Genomic DNA, 12,893 nt, shown 5'->3' on the forward strand with positions numbered 1-12,893 from the left:
TTTATCCATGAAACGCCTTAGACAGGACCTTACCTGCAGAAGTCATAGTACTTACGGCTAAAAAGTTGTAATTTTTAGCAAATGATATAACCTTCAAATACCATGTAACAATAATGCATATTAAAATGACTTTTTAATGTGTCAACTAAGGTTAGATCTTTTTTTTTAAAAGATTTATTTATGCATACAAGAACTGGGGTACAGGCCAGGGGTGGGGTGGGGGTGGGGGTAAAAAGATTCACCAGAGACGGAGTGGGGAACAGAACAGGTGGACTGACTGAAATACACCCTGAGAAGAGACAGGAGAGGTCTGCTGCACCATGTGGGTCACCTCCCTGGCTGGGGATATAACTCATGCTGCAGTGGCTGCAGATAGCTTCATAGGGATGTGTCTTAACCCCTTGTGCCACTAGGGAGGCCCCTCAACTAAAATTCGATCTTAACAATTCTTTTTTTCTTATTGTTGATAAGGTTTTTGCAAAAATATCTCAGAAAAGGAAGTACACAAAATTTGAACCCATAAAAGACTTGTAACAAAGGTTTACTAACAAAATAAAGATTAAACAATTGTTCTCTCAGTTTTCTACAGGTTGTAAAATTATGTTTCTTAAATTATTATAAAATTAAAATAATGTATCCATTTTGTGAAAATAAGAACCAAAATAAAGAGGAACTCTAAATATACTTGTTTAGATATAGAAATCTCAACAATAGGGACTCCCTGGTGGTGCAGAGGGTTGAGCGCCGCACTGTGAGGCTGTCCGCAGCCTCTACAGCGCGGGTTCAATTCCAGGCCGGCGGCCAGGGAGAAACCCAGACCTCCCCTGCCTTGCCCGCTGCTCCCCTCAGCAGTGTTTTCAGTCTGTCTGCCTGTTTTGCTCTCTGCTGTCTCTGGTGAATTCTTTCACCCTCCTGCACCTCTGCCTCTACCCCAGTTCTTGTATAAATGAATACATCTTTAAAAAAAAAAAAAAGAAAAAATAATCTCAACAATAGTTTAACCTGAATAATATCAGGTAATGATGTGCCACAAAAAATCTGGCAATATTTTTAAGTTACATGTCAACGGTTATAAATAAGATAGAATGGGTATGCTGTACTCTTACAGAACTGAACATTAAGTCAGCAGCCCAAACATTCTCTTCTACTTTTGAGTTGTATAGAAAGAAAATAAAAGTACATAAATGAGGATTCCTGAAGTATTACTGTATACTAAGATAGCTAGAAAACACTTTTAGAGGAAGGGAGAGATGGTATTTTTAGAACTGGCATTGTCTTAGAAAGAAAATCCAATCTAGTCCTCCACTGTTAATGAGTCTGTAGGTGTATGTTTATACAATTTATATGTAATTATATTAACAGTCTCTCATGTAAGACTTAAGCACCTCAAAGACAGGAGTAAGACTATTTCATCTCTTATCCCCACCCTCAACCTCCGCAAACTGCCTACCACATAGCAGGAAAAGAACTTGGTATTATAGAATGAATGAAGGAAGTAACTAAAGATTCATACTAGAGCACTACACTTTTTCCTGAAAAATTCATAACCATGGAAATTCTACAATTATTCTTGATTGTATCATTTGGTTACTAGAGTAAGATGAGTAGAACTAAATTTTCTTTATTTTAATTCATATCCATTTCACCTTATATTTATTCCTTTTAAAATATTCCTAACAACTAACCAGGATTTCTTCCAAATGACAGTATTCAAATTACTCCAGTGTGTCTAAAAGGGTTAAATTTCACCTATTTTCCAGTCCCGTACCTATCTTCCTTTTTGCCACATTTTCTGTGTTACTTAATAAAGTTTAATTACCAAACCTAAAAGAGATGACATGAAAGTCTGAAAATACTCACAATAGCTGTAAGAACGGAGATCTATTTTTTCAAACACATTGGCATCACATGACTTTTGTTGTTTATCTACTGCTCCCTCACTAGGTTCAACTTTTGATATCTATTCCCTTGATATCTATTTACCAGAAATTTCTAAAGTTTTAATCTTTTGTTTTATCATAACCAATAATTATCTTTGGACATGTATGATTTTCTAATAGTTCTAGTCCTCACCTTTACCCTGGGAGTAAGTCACAGAACTTTGCCTATTAGCAACATCCCTCCAAAATATAGCAGCCCCATACAAACCTAAAATGATACCACTACATTTTATCAATGAAAAATTTTATGCTACCATTGACTGTTTTCTCAATCAACACATTCTATGGCTTCATTAGTGCCCCCAAATATATCCCTTCATTTTCATTTCCACTGACTTCATGTAGTGAAGTCTAGATCCTCATACTACCCAGTATAAACTATTACAGTATCCCAACTGGTTTCTCATTTTTTTCTATAAAGTCTCTGAGAAATTCTACTAAAAATCATTAAAAAAGTATACTTTCTTTGAACACGGTCATTCTTTCCTCAGTGAAGATATACCTGTTTGGGCCTCCCCAGTGGCACAGTGGTTGAGCGCTGGGTTGCGAAGCTGCCCAGAGCCTCTGCAGCACAGGTTTGATGCCCGGCTGCTCCCCGGCCACTGGAGGAGGGTCTCACATGGCGCGCAGACCTCTCCTGCCACCAGCTGCTCCCCTCAGCAGTGTACTTCCGTCTGCCTGCTCTGCTCCCCGCTCTGGCTCTGGTGAATTCTCTCACTTTCCCGTGCTTCTGATTATACTCAGTGTTTGTATAAATAAATAAAAATAAATCTTTAAAAAAAAAGATATACCTGTTTATGGAATAGAATTAGAAACCCAGAAATAAACCCAGGCTTAAATGGAGAGTTAGTTTATGACATAACAACCAAGAGCATAAAGTGGAGAAAGGAACATCTACTCAAGAAATGTTGGGAAAATTGGACAGTCATATGCAAAAGAATGAAACTAAACCAGTATCTTATACCATATAAAAAATTAATACAAATGGATCAAGACTTAGATGTTAGTCCCAAAATCATAAAATACATAGAAGAAAACATAAGCAAAACATTCCATGGCATTGGCAACATGACGTTGTGGGACTTGACTGCAATGGCAAAGAAAAAAAAAGCAAAAATAAACAAGTGGGACTACATCAATCTTCCATATACTGAAAAACAGACAACTGACTGAATGGAAGAACATATTTGCACAGCATCCATCCAACAAAGGGCTAATAGCCAAGATCTATAAAGAACAACATAAAGAAAACAAATAACCCAGTAAAAGAAAAATTGGCAGAAGAGCTATTTGAAAACTTCACACTGCACACAATAAAATACTGGAGAAATTTGCCTCAACTATTTAATTTCTCAAAAAGACTTGGGAAGATATCAGAACTGGATTTCTTACCACTGCCAGCAAATTAAACTGGGAATACGAAAATAATCACAATGTCTGAAAGAAAGGGGTCATTTCATCTTAAGAGTTTATAACAAAAGAAGAAAAATTCTAAACATAGATATGCAAACCAATAATTTAGAAAATTTGATCTAAAAGCATTCAGAGTACTTTTGATATTAAAAAAATATTTTTACTGAGGGGTGAAAATAGTATTGTGGTTTGTTTTTATTTTTAAAGAATCAATATTCTACTACAATATTTAGAAATTAAATGATATGCTGTCTAAAATGTAATTTCCTTCAAGCTGGGCCAGGGAGTAAGGTTTGAAAGGTATAGATGAGGGCCTCCCAGGTGGCGTAGCGGTTGAGCGCTGGGCTGCAAAGCTGCCCGCAGCTTTTCAGCGCCAATTCAATTCCCGGCTGACAGCGAGGGTCCCACATGGCACGCAGACCTCTCCTGCCATGCCCACTGCTCCCCTCAGCAGTGTATTTCATCAGTTTGCCTGTTCTGCACCCCGCTCTGGTGAATTCTCTCACCCTCCCACACTTCTGACTGTACCCAGTGCTTGTATAAATAAGTCTTACCAAAAAAAAAAAAAAAAAAAAAAAGAAAGGTATAGATGAAATGAAAATGGCATGAGTTGGCACGTGATGGGTGATAAGTTGTGGTTATCAAAGTAAAGACTGGCAGTCTGAAACTAAAATAGTAAAACAATGATGATGATGATAATGATGAAAGCTAGCACTTCTAAATCTACTTTGTTTAAGAGACTGTTCTAAATGCTTTACATGTTACATTTAATTCTATTTGCTCAGTATGACAATTATCTCTATTTTAGAAATAATGAAGAGGTGGAAACACAGAGATCAAGTGGTTTGTCAAAGGTCACATAGCTAACAAAAGGAGTAGGGATTCCAACTCAGGCTATCTACTTCCAGAGTCATGACTCTTAGCTACTATGTTATATGACTCCCAGGGGTCCAAAGGCCAATTCAGCACAAGTACAAAAAGAAGGCCCTTGTATGAAGAAATTAATAGAACTGTACACAGTGCTCATGTTGTTAAAGACCAAAAGACAGAATGTTTAAGGCAAGACATGAAATAGCAAAAGGTAAACAAAACTAAAATACTATGAATAACATTAAAAATACAGATTAGAATTAGGTAAAAGTTGATAAATTTTAAATATATTCATATACTGTGTTCCAATCCTAGTTCAGCCATGGACTGGTGTGACTATAAATTATTTAACCTAAGTTTTAACGTCCTCATCTTTAAAATGGAGGTTAGTAAGTATCTGACCATTGTGAGTTACTAGGAAGCTAAAATATTGCATTAGGTGCTTGGCACAGTATTTATCATCTATTAATGCAATAAATAATTGTTGGTTACTATTAAAAATAAGGGGAATAATAATCATATTCTAGGATATCTACTGTCACCTAAACCTAACATAATACTGAATGTTCTAGCCAGGGCAATTAGGCGAGAAGATGAAATAAAAGGCATCCAAATAGAAAAAGAAGTAAAACTATTCTATCAGCATGATGTTATATATTAAAACCCCTGAAGAACACATACAAAAAAACTCACAGGTAATAAATGACTTCAACAAGGTTTTAGGACATAATAATATAAAAAAACAAAAACCAACTATATTTTTCTATACAGTAGTAATGAACACTCCAAAATTGAAATAAGAAAAACAATTCCATTTATAATAGTATCAAAAAGAATTCATAGGAATAAAAATGACAAAAGAAATACAGGGCTGACACAGTGAAAATTACATAACATGGTTGAAAGAAAACCTCAGTGAATGAATGGAAAGACATCTGAGTAATCATGGATTGAAAAAACTGATATAGGAATAATTGTTAAGATCTCCAAATTAATGCACAGATTCAGTACAATTCCTAAAAACTCCGACTGCCTTTTTTGGTCAAAATGTATAAGCTGATGCTAAAATTCATATGGAAATCAAGGGACCTTGAATAGCCAAACAATCCTGAAAAATAATGAAACTTTTCAATTTTACTGTTCAGTTCAAAACTTACTAAAAGCATTAAGACTGTGTGGCATTTGCATAAGGACAGACATAGTTCAGTGGAATAGAATTGAGAGTCATATATTTATGGGCAGCTGATTTTCAACACGGATGCCAAATTAATGAGAAAAGAAAAGTATTTTCAACAAATTATAGAGGGAACAAGTGGATATCCATCCACACACACAAAAAATGAAGTTAGAGCCATATATCATACTGAAACTCAAAATGGGTCAAAGCAGTGTTAAATAACAAGGACGTAGAAAAATGCTGTAGAGTAACGCTAGTTGAAATGTAAAACGATGCTACCACAATGGAAAACAGTATGGTTGTGCTTCAAAAAATAAACATTTTTTTCCTTTGTTCTAACAATCTATGTATGGATATGTGCCAAAAGAAATGAAAACAAGGACTTAAACTGGTATTTGTATGCCCATGTTTACAGCAGTATTAGTCACAAATGCCATAAAGTGAAAGCAAACCAAGTGTCCATTGATGGGTGAATGGATTAAAATGTACAGTAAGCCCTCAAGGTTGATAAAGTTCTGGAAAGGGCAACTTAAAAGTGAAAAGAAAAAAAAAAAGACAATTTTATGTATTCAACATAAGTGAAGGTTATTTTCCTCATCAACACTGTAACAAAATGGTGTTGAATGAGATATTATTGGAGGACCTGCTATACATACAAAGAAGCACTATCCAGTCTTCAAAAAGAAAGAAACCATGTCGGTGCAAGTTAAGCACAGCACTGAAGCTATCCGCAGCCTCTGCGGCAAGATGAGTTCGATCCCCGGCCAGCCAGGGAGCTACCCACATGGCACAACAGACCTCTCCTGACTCGCCCACTGCTCCCCTCAGCAGTGTATTTCAGCCAGTCTGCCTGCTCTGTTCCCAATTCTATCTCTGGTGAATCCTCTCACCCTCCCGCCCCTTGCACCTTTGGCCTTTACCCCAGCTCTTCTATGCATAAATAAATCTTAAAAAAAAAAAAAAAAAGGGAGGGAGGGAGGGAGGGAGGGAGGGAGGGAGGAAGGAAGGAAGGAAGGAAGGAAGGAAGGAAGGAAGGAAGGAAGGAAGGAAGGAAGGAAGGAAGGAAGGAAGGAAGGAAGGAAGGAAGGAAGGAAGGAAGGAAGGAAGGAAGGAAGGAACCAAGTTAAATGCTGTAACAGTGGTGATCCTAAAGGGGATTATATGCTAAGTGAAATGAGCTAGTCACAAAAAGACAAAACACTGTATCATTCTACTTATGATGTATCTGTGAAGTAGTCAAACTTATACAAAGTAGGATGGTGGTTAGTGGGAGCTGGGAGATAGGGGTTGAGGGGCTGAGAGGTAGTGGGTGATAGTAGTGGATGGAGGGAAGGGAATAAGAAGTTATTGTTTAATGGGCATGGAGTTTCAATTTGGGAAGATAAAAAATCTGGAGATAGATGGTGGATATGGCTGCACAAAATTCTCACCTGTATATAAAAAAGGGTTAATAAAATGGATCAAAGGCATAATGTAAGAGTTAAAATTTTAAGCCTCTTGGAAGAAAAGATAGCAGTAAATTTTCATGACCTTGGATTAGAGATTTCTTAGACATGACACAAGTAACAAAAGCAAAACAGATAAATTGGACTTCATTGTATTAAAAAGTCTGAGCTTCCAAGGATTCCATTAAGAAAGTGTGAGACAAGACACATAATGGGAGAAAATATCTGCTAATTATTTATCTCACAAGGGATCAGTATTTAGAATATATAACGAACTCTTACTAGTTAACAATATAAAGACAAATAACCTAATTAGAAAAGAGGCAAAAGATCTGAACAGACACTGCTCCAAATTAGATATACAAATAGCCAATAAACACACCCAAAGTTTCTTAACATCATAAATCATTAGGGAAAAGCAAATCAGAACCAGTAGAACATACCAACAGGATGTTTTGTTTTTTAAAACAAAAAAGACGAACAATAACTAGTATTGGCAAGGATGTAGAGAAACTGGATCCCTTCTATATTGCTGTTGGGAATGTTAAATGGTACAGCTGCACTGTGGAAAATAGTCTGGAACAATTTCTCAAAAATCTAAACATGAATTTACCACTTGACCTAGTAAATTCCACTATGTATATACTCAACAAAAATTGAAACATGCCCTTACAAAAACTTGTAAATGTTCATAGCAGCATTTTTCACAGTAGTCAAAAGGTGAAAACAATCCAAATGCCCATCATCTGATGAATAAACAAAATGTAGTATTATTCACATATGAAAGTAATGAAAAAGGGGGATGTCTGAATACATGTTACAACATGGATGAACCCTGAAAACATGCTGTGAAAGTCAGACACAAAAGTCAGATATTATATGATTTCATTTATAAGAAATGACCAGAATAGACAATTCCATAGACACAGAAAGCAGAGTGAAGCGGAAATGGGAAGTGAACTGATAATGGGTTGCAGTTTCTTTTGAGGATAATGAATTACAAGTGCTGAAATTAGATAGTGGTAACTGTTGCATAACTTTATGAATATACTAAAAACCACTGGATTGCGTGTTTTAAAAGGGTGAATTTTATTGTATGTGAACTACACCTCAACAAAGAAAACCTTAAAGAAGAAAAAATTACACAGAGGGTTTCAACCAAAAGAGGGATAGCTCCAAATACTGAAGAGCAAAACAGGCAATGTTACTAGATGACATACAAAGCAGAAATATTCTTTTTGTTTTTCTGCCAACAGTTTGTTCAAATGGACAGGCAGAATAAACATTTTTCAAAGGAAACTGAAGTTTAAATGGGCCAAGATAATAAATCATAAGCCAAAGTATAGCTTAAAATAGGTTTAAGCCTTACCCCAGCAAATGCTGGAAAAGAACAGATATTTTATCACTGAATTACTGCCAATCAAATATACCACGGCAGGATGACAAGCGTCAGTAAACCACACACTGGCCAAATATCTAAATTGTTGAGTAGAGCTTAGTGCACCATGTTTGATGACAATGAACAACTAGAATTCATTAAGACCGTGGCTGAGGGATCAGAGAATTATATGGTCTCAGGAATGATTAAATAAACTATTATTGGTTTACTCTGAATAGATAAGAACACTCACAAGATGTGATGGAAATAAGGAATCAGAAGAATCAAGATAGCCATCAAGCATTTTAAGGGTGGTCATTCCCATGGAAAAGGGATTACACTTGGAAATAGCAAAATATAGAGGGGACAGCATAGGTTTTGAAGATATGAAGACTTAGATTCAAATCCTGACTTCATTATTCACTGTGTTGGCTGATGCTTGGAGATAAAGTTTCCTTACCAAGAAAAGGTTACTTGCCTGATAAATGGATTAAATTTAGATGCAATTAAATGCAAAATGTTTATAAGCTTCCTGGCATAGGGACACACTACAATGCACAATGATGTTAGTTCCCATCCGTAGACTTTTCTGAGTTGTTCTAGAATAGTGTTTTTCAAACTCATTAATGAAAGGGTCACAAAATCAGCACAGTGGGCTGTAACCAGCATCATTTTCTAATTAATCAGAACAGAATTGAAAATATTAAAGTAAATTACATATACTAAAAGTAACTATAGCGGTGAAAGCTGTTTCAATTACTCACATACATGCGTGTACTAGGCTATAATTTATCATGAAGCTGTGTCCAAAAAAGGGCAAACACTGAAAGTCACTGTTTAAGAGCACTGTTTTCTAAGTATATTCTCTTGCTACTTGGGAATTCAAATAAGTTTAGGAAAGAGACCATACCATTGAGGATTGATTCAATACATATCAGCATATCAAAAAAAGTCCAGTATTAAAGATAACTCTTTTTGTTGAACCCATTTTTTCATATTCTTTTTTAAAATATTTTTTCTATATGCATTTACTATAGGCACATTAATCTCACTGACTCCTCAGGACTAGCATTTTGTGTTTGTGTATGAGGGCGTGGGAGAGAGGAGGAGAAAATCTTCTAGATGAAACAGGTACAACAGGTACAAGTTACAGAAAGTAGATTTTTAGTTTGCTAAGGAAGAATTCTTGACTCCGTATCTTCCCACTGCCACTAATACCCATTCTTTCCAACTTACACTCTAAACACACATTCAATGCACTTTAAATATTATTTATCAAACTTTCAATTGGTGCAATATCAAGATATAAAGTCAATAAAAAAGCAGTGAGCAAGAACTGTCTGGTCAAAAGAAATTCCTTGGCAAAGTACCTAAGGGTGTCTCATACCTTAACGAACCCTGCACACAGAAACTATGCAGCAAAGCCTGAATCAGCTTCTCCAAGTGCAGTCAACGTGTTCTAATAATACCTAATCTAAAAATGGGCTGATGAGTGCAGCTAATCTTCATTATTATGAGCATCATCATCATCACTTGGAAGAGGTACATGATATTTAAATGATTCTGGGTTCTTTTAAAGTGTGTACATAGCCAAAAGATTCCTTTGGGAGAACGTGATTTCACACTAATATGAAAAACTGTTGCTGACATAGCCGACATCACATCACATCACATATTCAAGAACATCTAGGTTATTCAAACTTTCCTAATTGGAAGTTACAAATATCTCTGACTGCACTAACCTTGTTGTCACAGAATTAAATGCCCTTCCTATTATTTCCTTACCCCCAAGTTCCAAAGCCACCCACCTCTTCTCCTAAAAGTTTGCCTCACCTACTTTGGACTACTGTTTTCATCCCAATTTCTGAGCACCCTCATCAGTACTGTTACTCCTATCACTAATTTTTACAATTTACTGTGTATGTCCTAGCTGGCAGAACTGCGAAAAACTTAGCTATCAGTAATATTGTAACTGCCTTAATGAAGAGGCATCAACATTTAACAACATTTACAATCTCCCAGACTTCTAATAGTTCATTAAACATTCTTTGATTTAATAACTAGAGTTAAGGGCCTCCCTGGTGGCACAAGGGGTTAAGACCCAACCTATGAAGCTGTTTGCAGCCTCTGCAGCAGGAGTTCAATCCCCCGGCTGGCCAGGGAGCTACCCACATGGCGCAACAGACCTCTCTTGTCTCACCCCCTGCTCCCCTCAGCAGCGTACTTCCGTCAATCTGCCTGTTCTGTCTCTGGTGAATTTTCTCACCCCCCACCCACCTCTGACCTGTACCCCCACCTCTGACCTGTTCTTGGTATGCATAAATAAATAAATCTTTAAAAATAAATAAATAAACAAATAAATAACTAGAGTTAAGAGTGACAGTAGCTACTTTTGGAGCGCTTACTATGTCAGTTCCAGAGCTAATGAAGCACATGGATATTATCACTTAATCTTCACAACTCAATAGAGGTAAGAGCTATGATTTTCTCCAATCGATAAAGGAAGAAAGTGAGGCTCAAAGTCATACCCACATCTTGTCTAAGTTACACCAAAGTCTTGCCCAAGGTCATGTAGCTAGTAAGTGGAAGCGGGAGGCCTGAATCCAGGCAAAGCTCCTACCTACCTCAGCACACTGTAAACTTGTAGTCCTGTGGTAATACTATAGTCCACGAAGGATTTCGATTTCTCTGTTAGAAGTTTCAATTTCAACAGATTAGAGGACATCTTGGCCAAAAATCAAGCCCTTAAAGGGGATAAAGAGTAAGAATTTCCCATGGACAGCTTTATGCCACTTGTAATAAAATATGAGGCAAAACGCCTCCCGTGTCCTTTCTATTTAAGGAAATGATATTATGGTGTGGGTCACAATTTCATCAAGTGGCTCATGACAATACCGTTTTGGATTGGATTTTTAAATAGGGCTCTTTCTCCCCGCCCCTAAGATGACAAGGAAATGAAAGATAGGTGTGATAACTGTCACTTCACAGCTCCGAGAGATGCCAGAACCAATTCTTGGTTAAAAAGAAGAACCAGGGCTCTCGTTTCACCCTGACTCTTCACACAAAGCAGCACCAATCCTCTGCCCCCTTCACACAAAGCAAGCTTTACCCTATTACTACTACCAGGAGTGCTGATTCACACGCTCTTCCCATCGCCGTCAGAAATGTAGACAGACATTTCACACTTGGTCCACACCGTCCACCGCACAGACTCGGCTCACTCTGGTCTGCTCCCGGCACCCGGGGACACCTCATCAAGCACACCCTTTCGCGACACCCAACAAGCCCACCCTCCGAAAGCCAGTGTTTCACACAAAGCAGGAGCTCTTCCTACAAAGCTGTTTTCTACCTCCGACTCCTCCCACGGCGAGCAGCCCTTCCCAGGCCGTGCCAACCCGCAGACCCCAACGGGGTCTGGACTAGCCACCAACCCCGTTCCCTGGCACGCCTCGAACCCCCAACTCCAGCTGACCTTTCCGCAGCCAAAGCCAGAAAGCCACGCGTCCCCGTAAGAGAACAGATCGGGGGACACACAAAGCGGGGTGCTCTACCAGCGGGACCCTCGCCAGACGCTCTCCGCCCCCGGGCCCGTCCCCGCCCAGTCCCGGCCGGCGCCCCGCGCTCACCAGCTCTCCTCCTCCTCCTCCCAGCCTGACAGGCGCTCCAGCTCCTCGGGCCGCAGCGGCTCCACCTCGTCCAGCAAGCCGCTCTCGCCCGCCGCCAGCAAGGAGGCGGCGGCGTCCCGCAACTCCTCGCTACTCGTCCTCCTCGGGCCCGACCCGGCCGCGCCGCCGGACTTGGCGCCGAGGCCCAAGGGGAAGCCCCGAGGGGACGCCGCGCCCGAGGAGGGGGTGGACGTGCCGGCCCGAACGGGGCTGCCGGGCCCGAGGGAGCCGGCGCCCTGCACGGCCCCCGAGCGGCTCCTCAGCTGCTCGTTCTGCTTCTCCAGCTTCTTCACCAGCTCCTGCAGCTTCCGCACCTCCTGGTCCGCGTTCACATTGGAGTTAACGTCCTCCATCCCGGCCCCGCCGCCTCTGCCGCCAGCCGCCCGCTCGGCCTCACCGCGACAGGGGAGCGGCGTCGCCTCCGCCGCTGCTCACTCGAGCCGAGGCGCCGGCATAGAGCAGGGCCAGGCCCCACCGCCAGGTCCCCCCAGCTCCGGTTCCAAAGCGCCGCTGGCCCCAACCGAGCCGCCTCATCTGCGCCGGCTCCAGGATTGGGGGAGGCGGCGCCAATATCCGGCCGCGGCCGCCATCTTCCCTCCGTCCCTCCGCCCCCCACAGCCCGGCCCTGTCGGTGACCTCAGAGCGGCGGGGGGAGACGCAGCTGCCGGCCGGCGCCGAGGACCGGGAGCCGAGCTCGCGGCGGGGCGGGGCGGGGCGGGGCGGGGCGGGACCTTCGCCGGAAGGGGCGTGTCCGGCGGGGTGGGCGCGGCCATGCCAGCGCGGAAGCGCGTTCGGCCGCCTGCGGGTGGGAGAGGAATGTGGACTTGGCGGCGGGTGGGGCTTAGGATCTCGAACACAGACTTGTCGCTCGGCCCTGCCTATTGGTCTTGGATGAGGGGCGTGTAGTGTGTTCTCCACCCCCAAACACCGGCGTGTGGGACCAGCGGGCGGGTCTCAACCTCTCTCGCAGCTGGTTCTCTGATGGCCGCTGAGCCTGGCCCTGTG

At 40.8% G+C, this 12,893-nt stretch overlaps 1 protein-coding gene across 2 annotated transcripts in view; it reads right to left on the reverse strand.

The window, feature by feature from the left end:
* The window catches only part of SLAIN2 (SLAIN motif family member 2), a gene marked incomplete at its 5' end in the record, with an annotated part of 47,870 nt that extends 35,629 nt beyond the window's left edge, over nucleotides 1-12,241 (reverse strand). For both annotated transcript variants that reach the window (XM_084234034.1, XM_084234033.1), the window contains one exon: nucleotides 11,850-12,241. In XM_084234034.1, coding sequence (XP_084090160.1) covers nucleotides 11,850-12,241 — 392 coding nt within the window. The remainder of the gene's footprint in view (nucleotides 1-11,849) is intronic.
* Between the last annotated feature and the right edge of the window lie 652 nt (nucleotides 12,242-12,893).

Source organism: Talpa europaea (genome assembly GCF_964194135.1).
Source record: "Talpa europaea genome assembly, chromosome: 5".
Classification (NCBI taxonomy): Eukaryota; Metazoa; Chordata; class Mammalia; order Eulipotyphla; family Talpidae; genus Talpa; species Talpa europaea.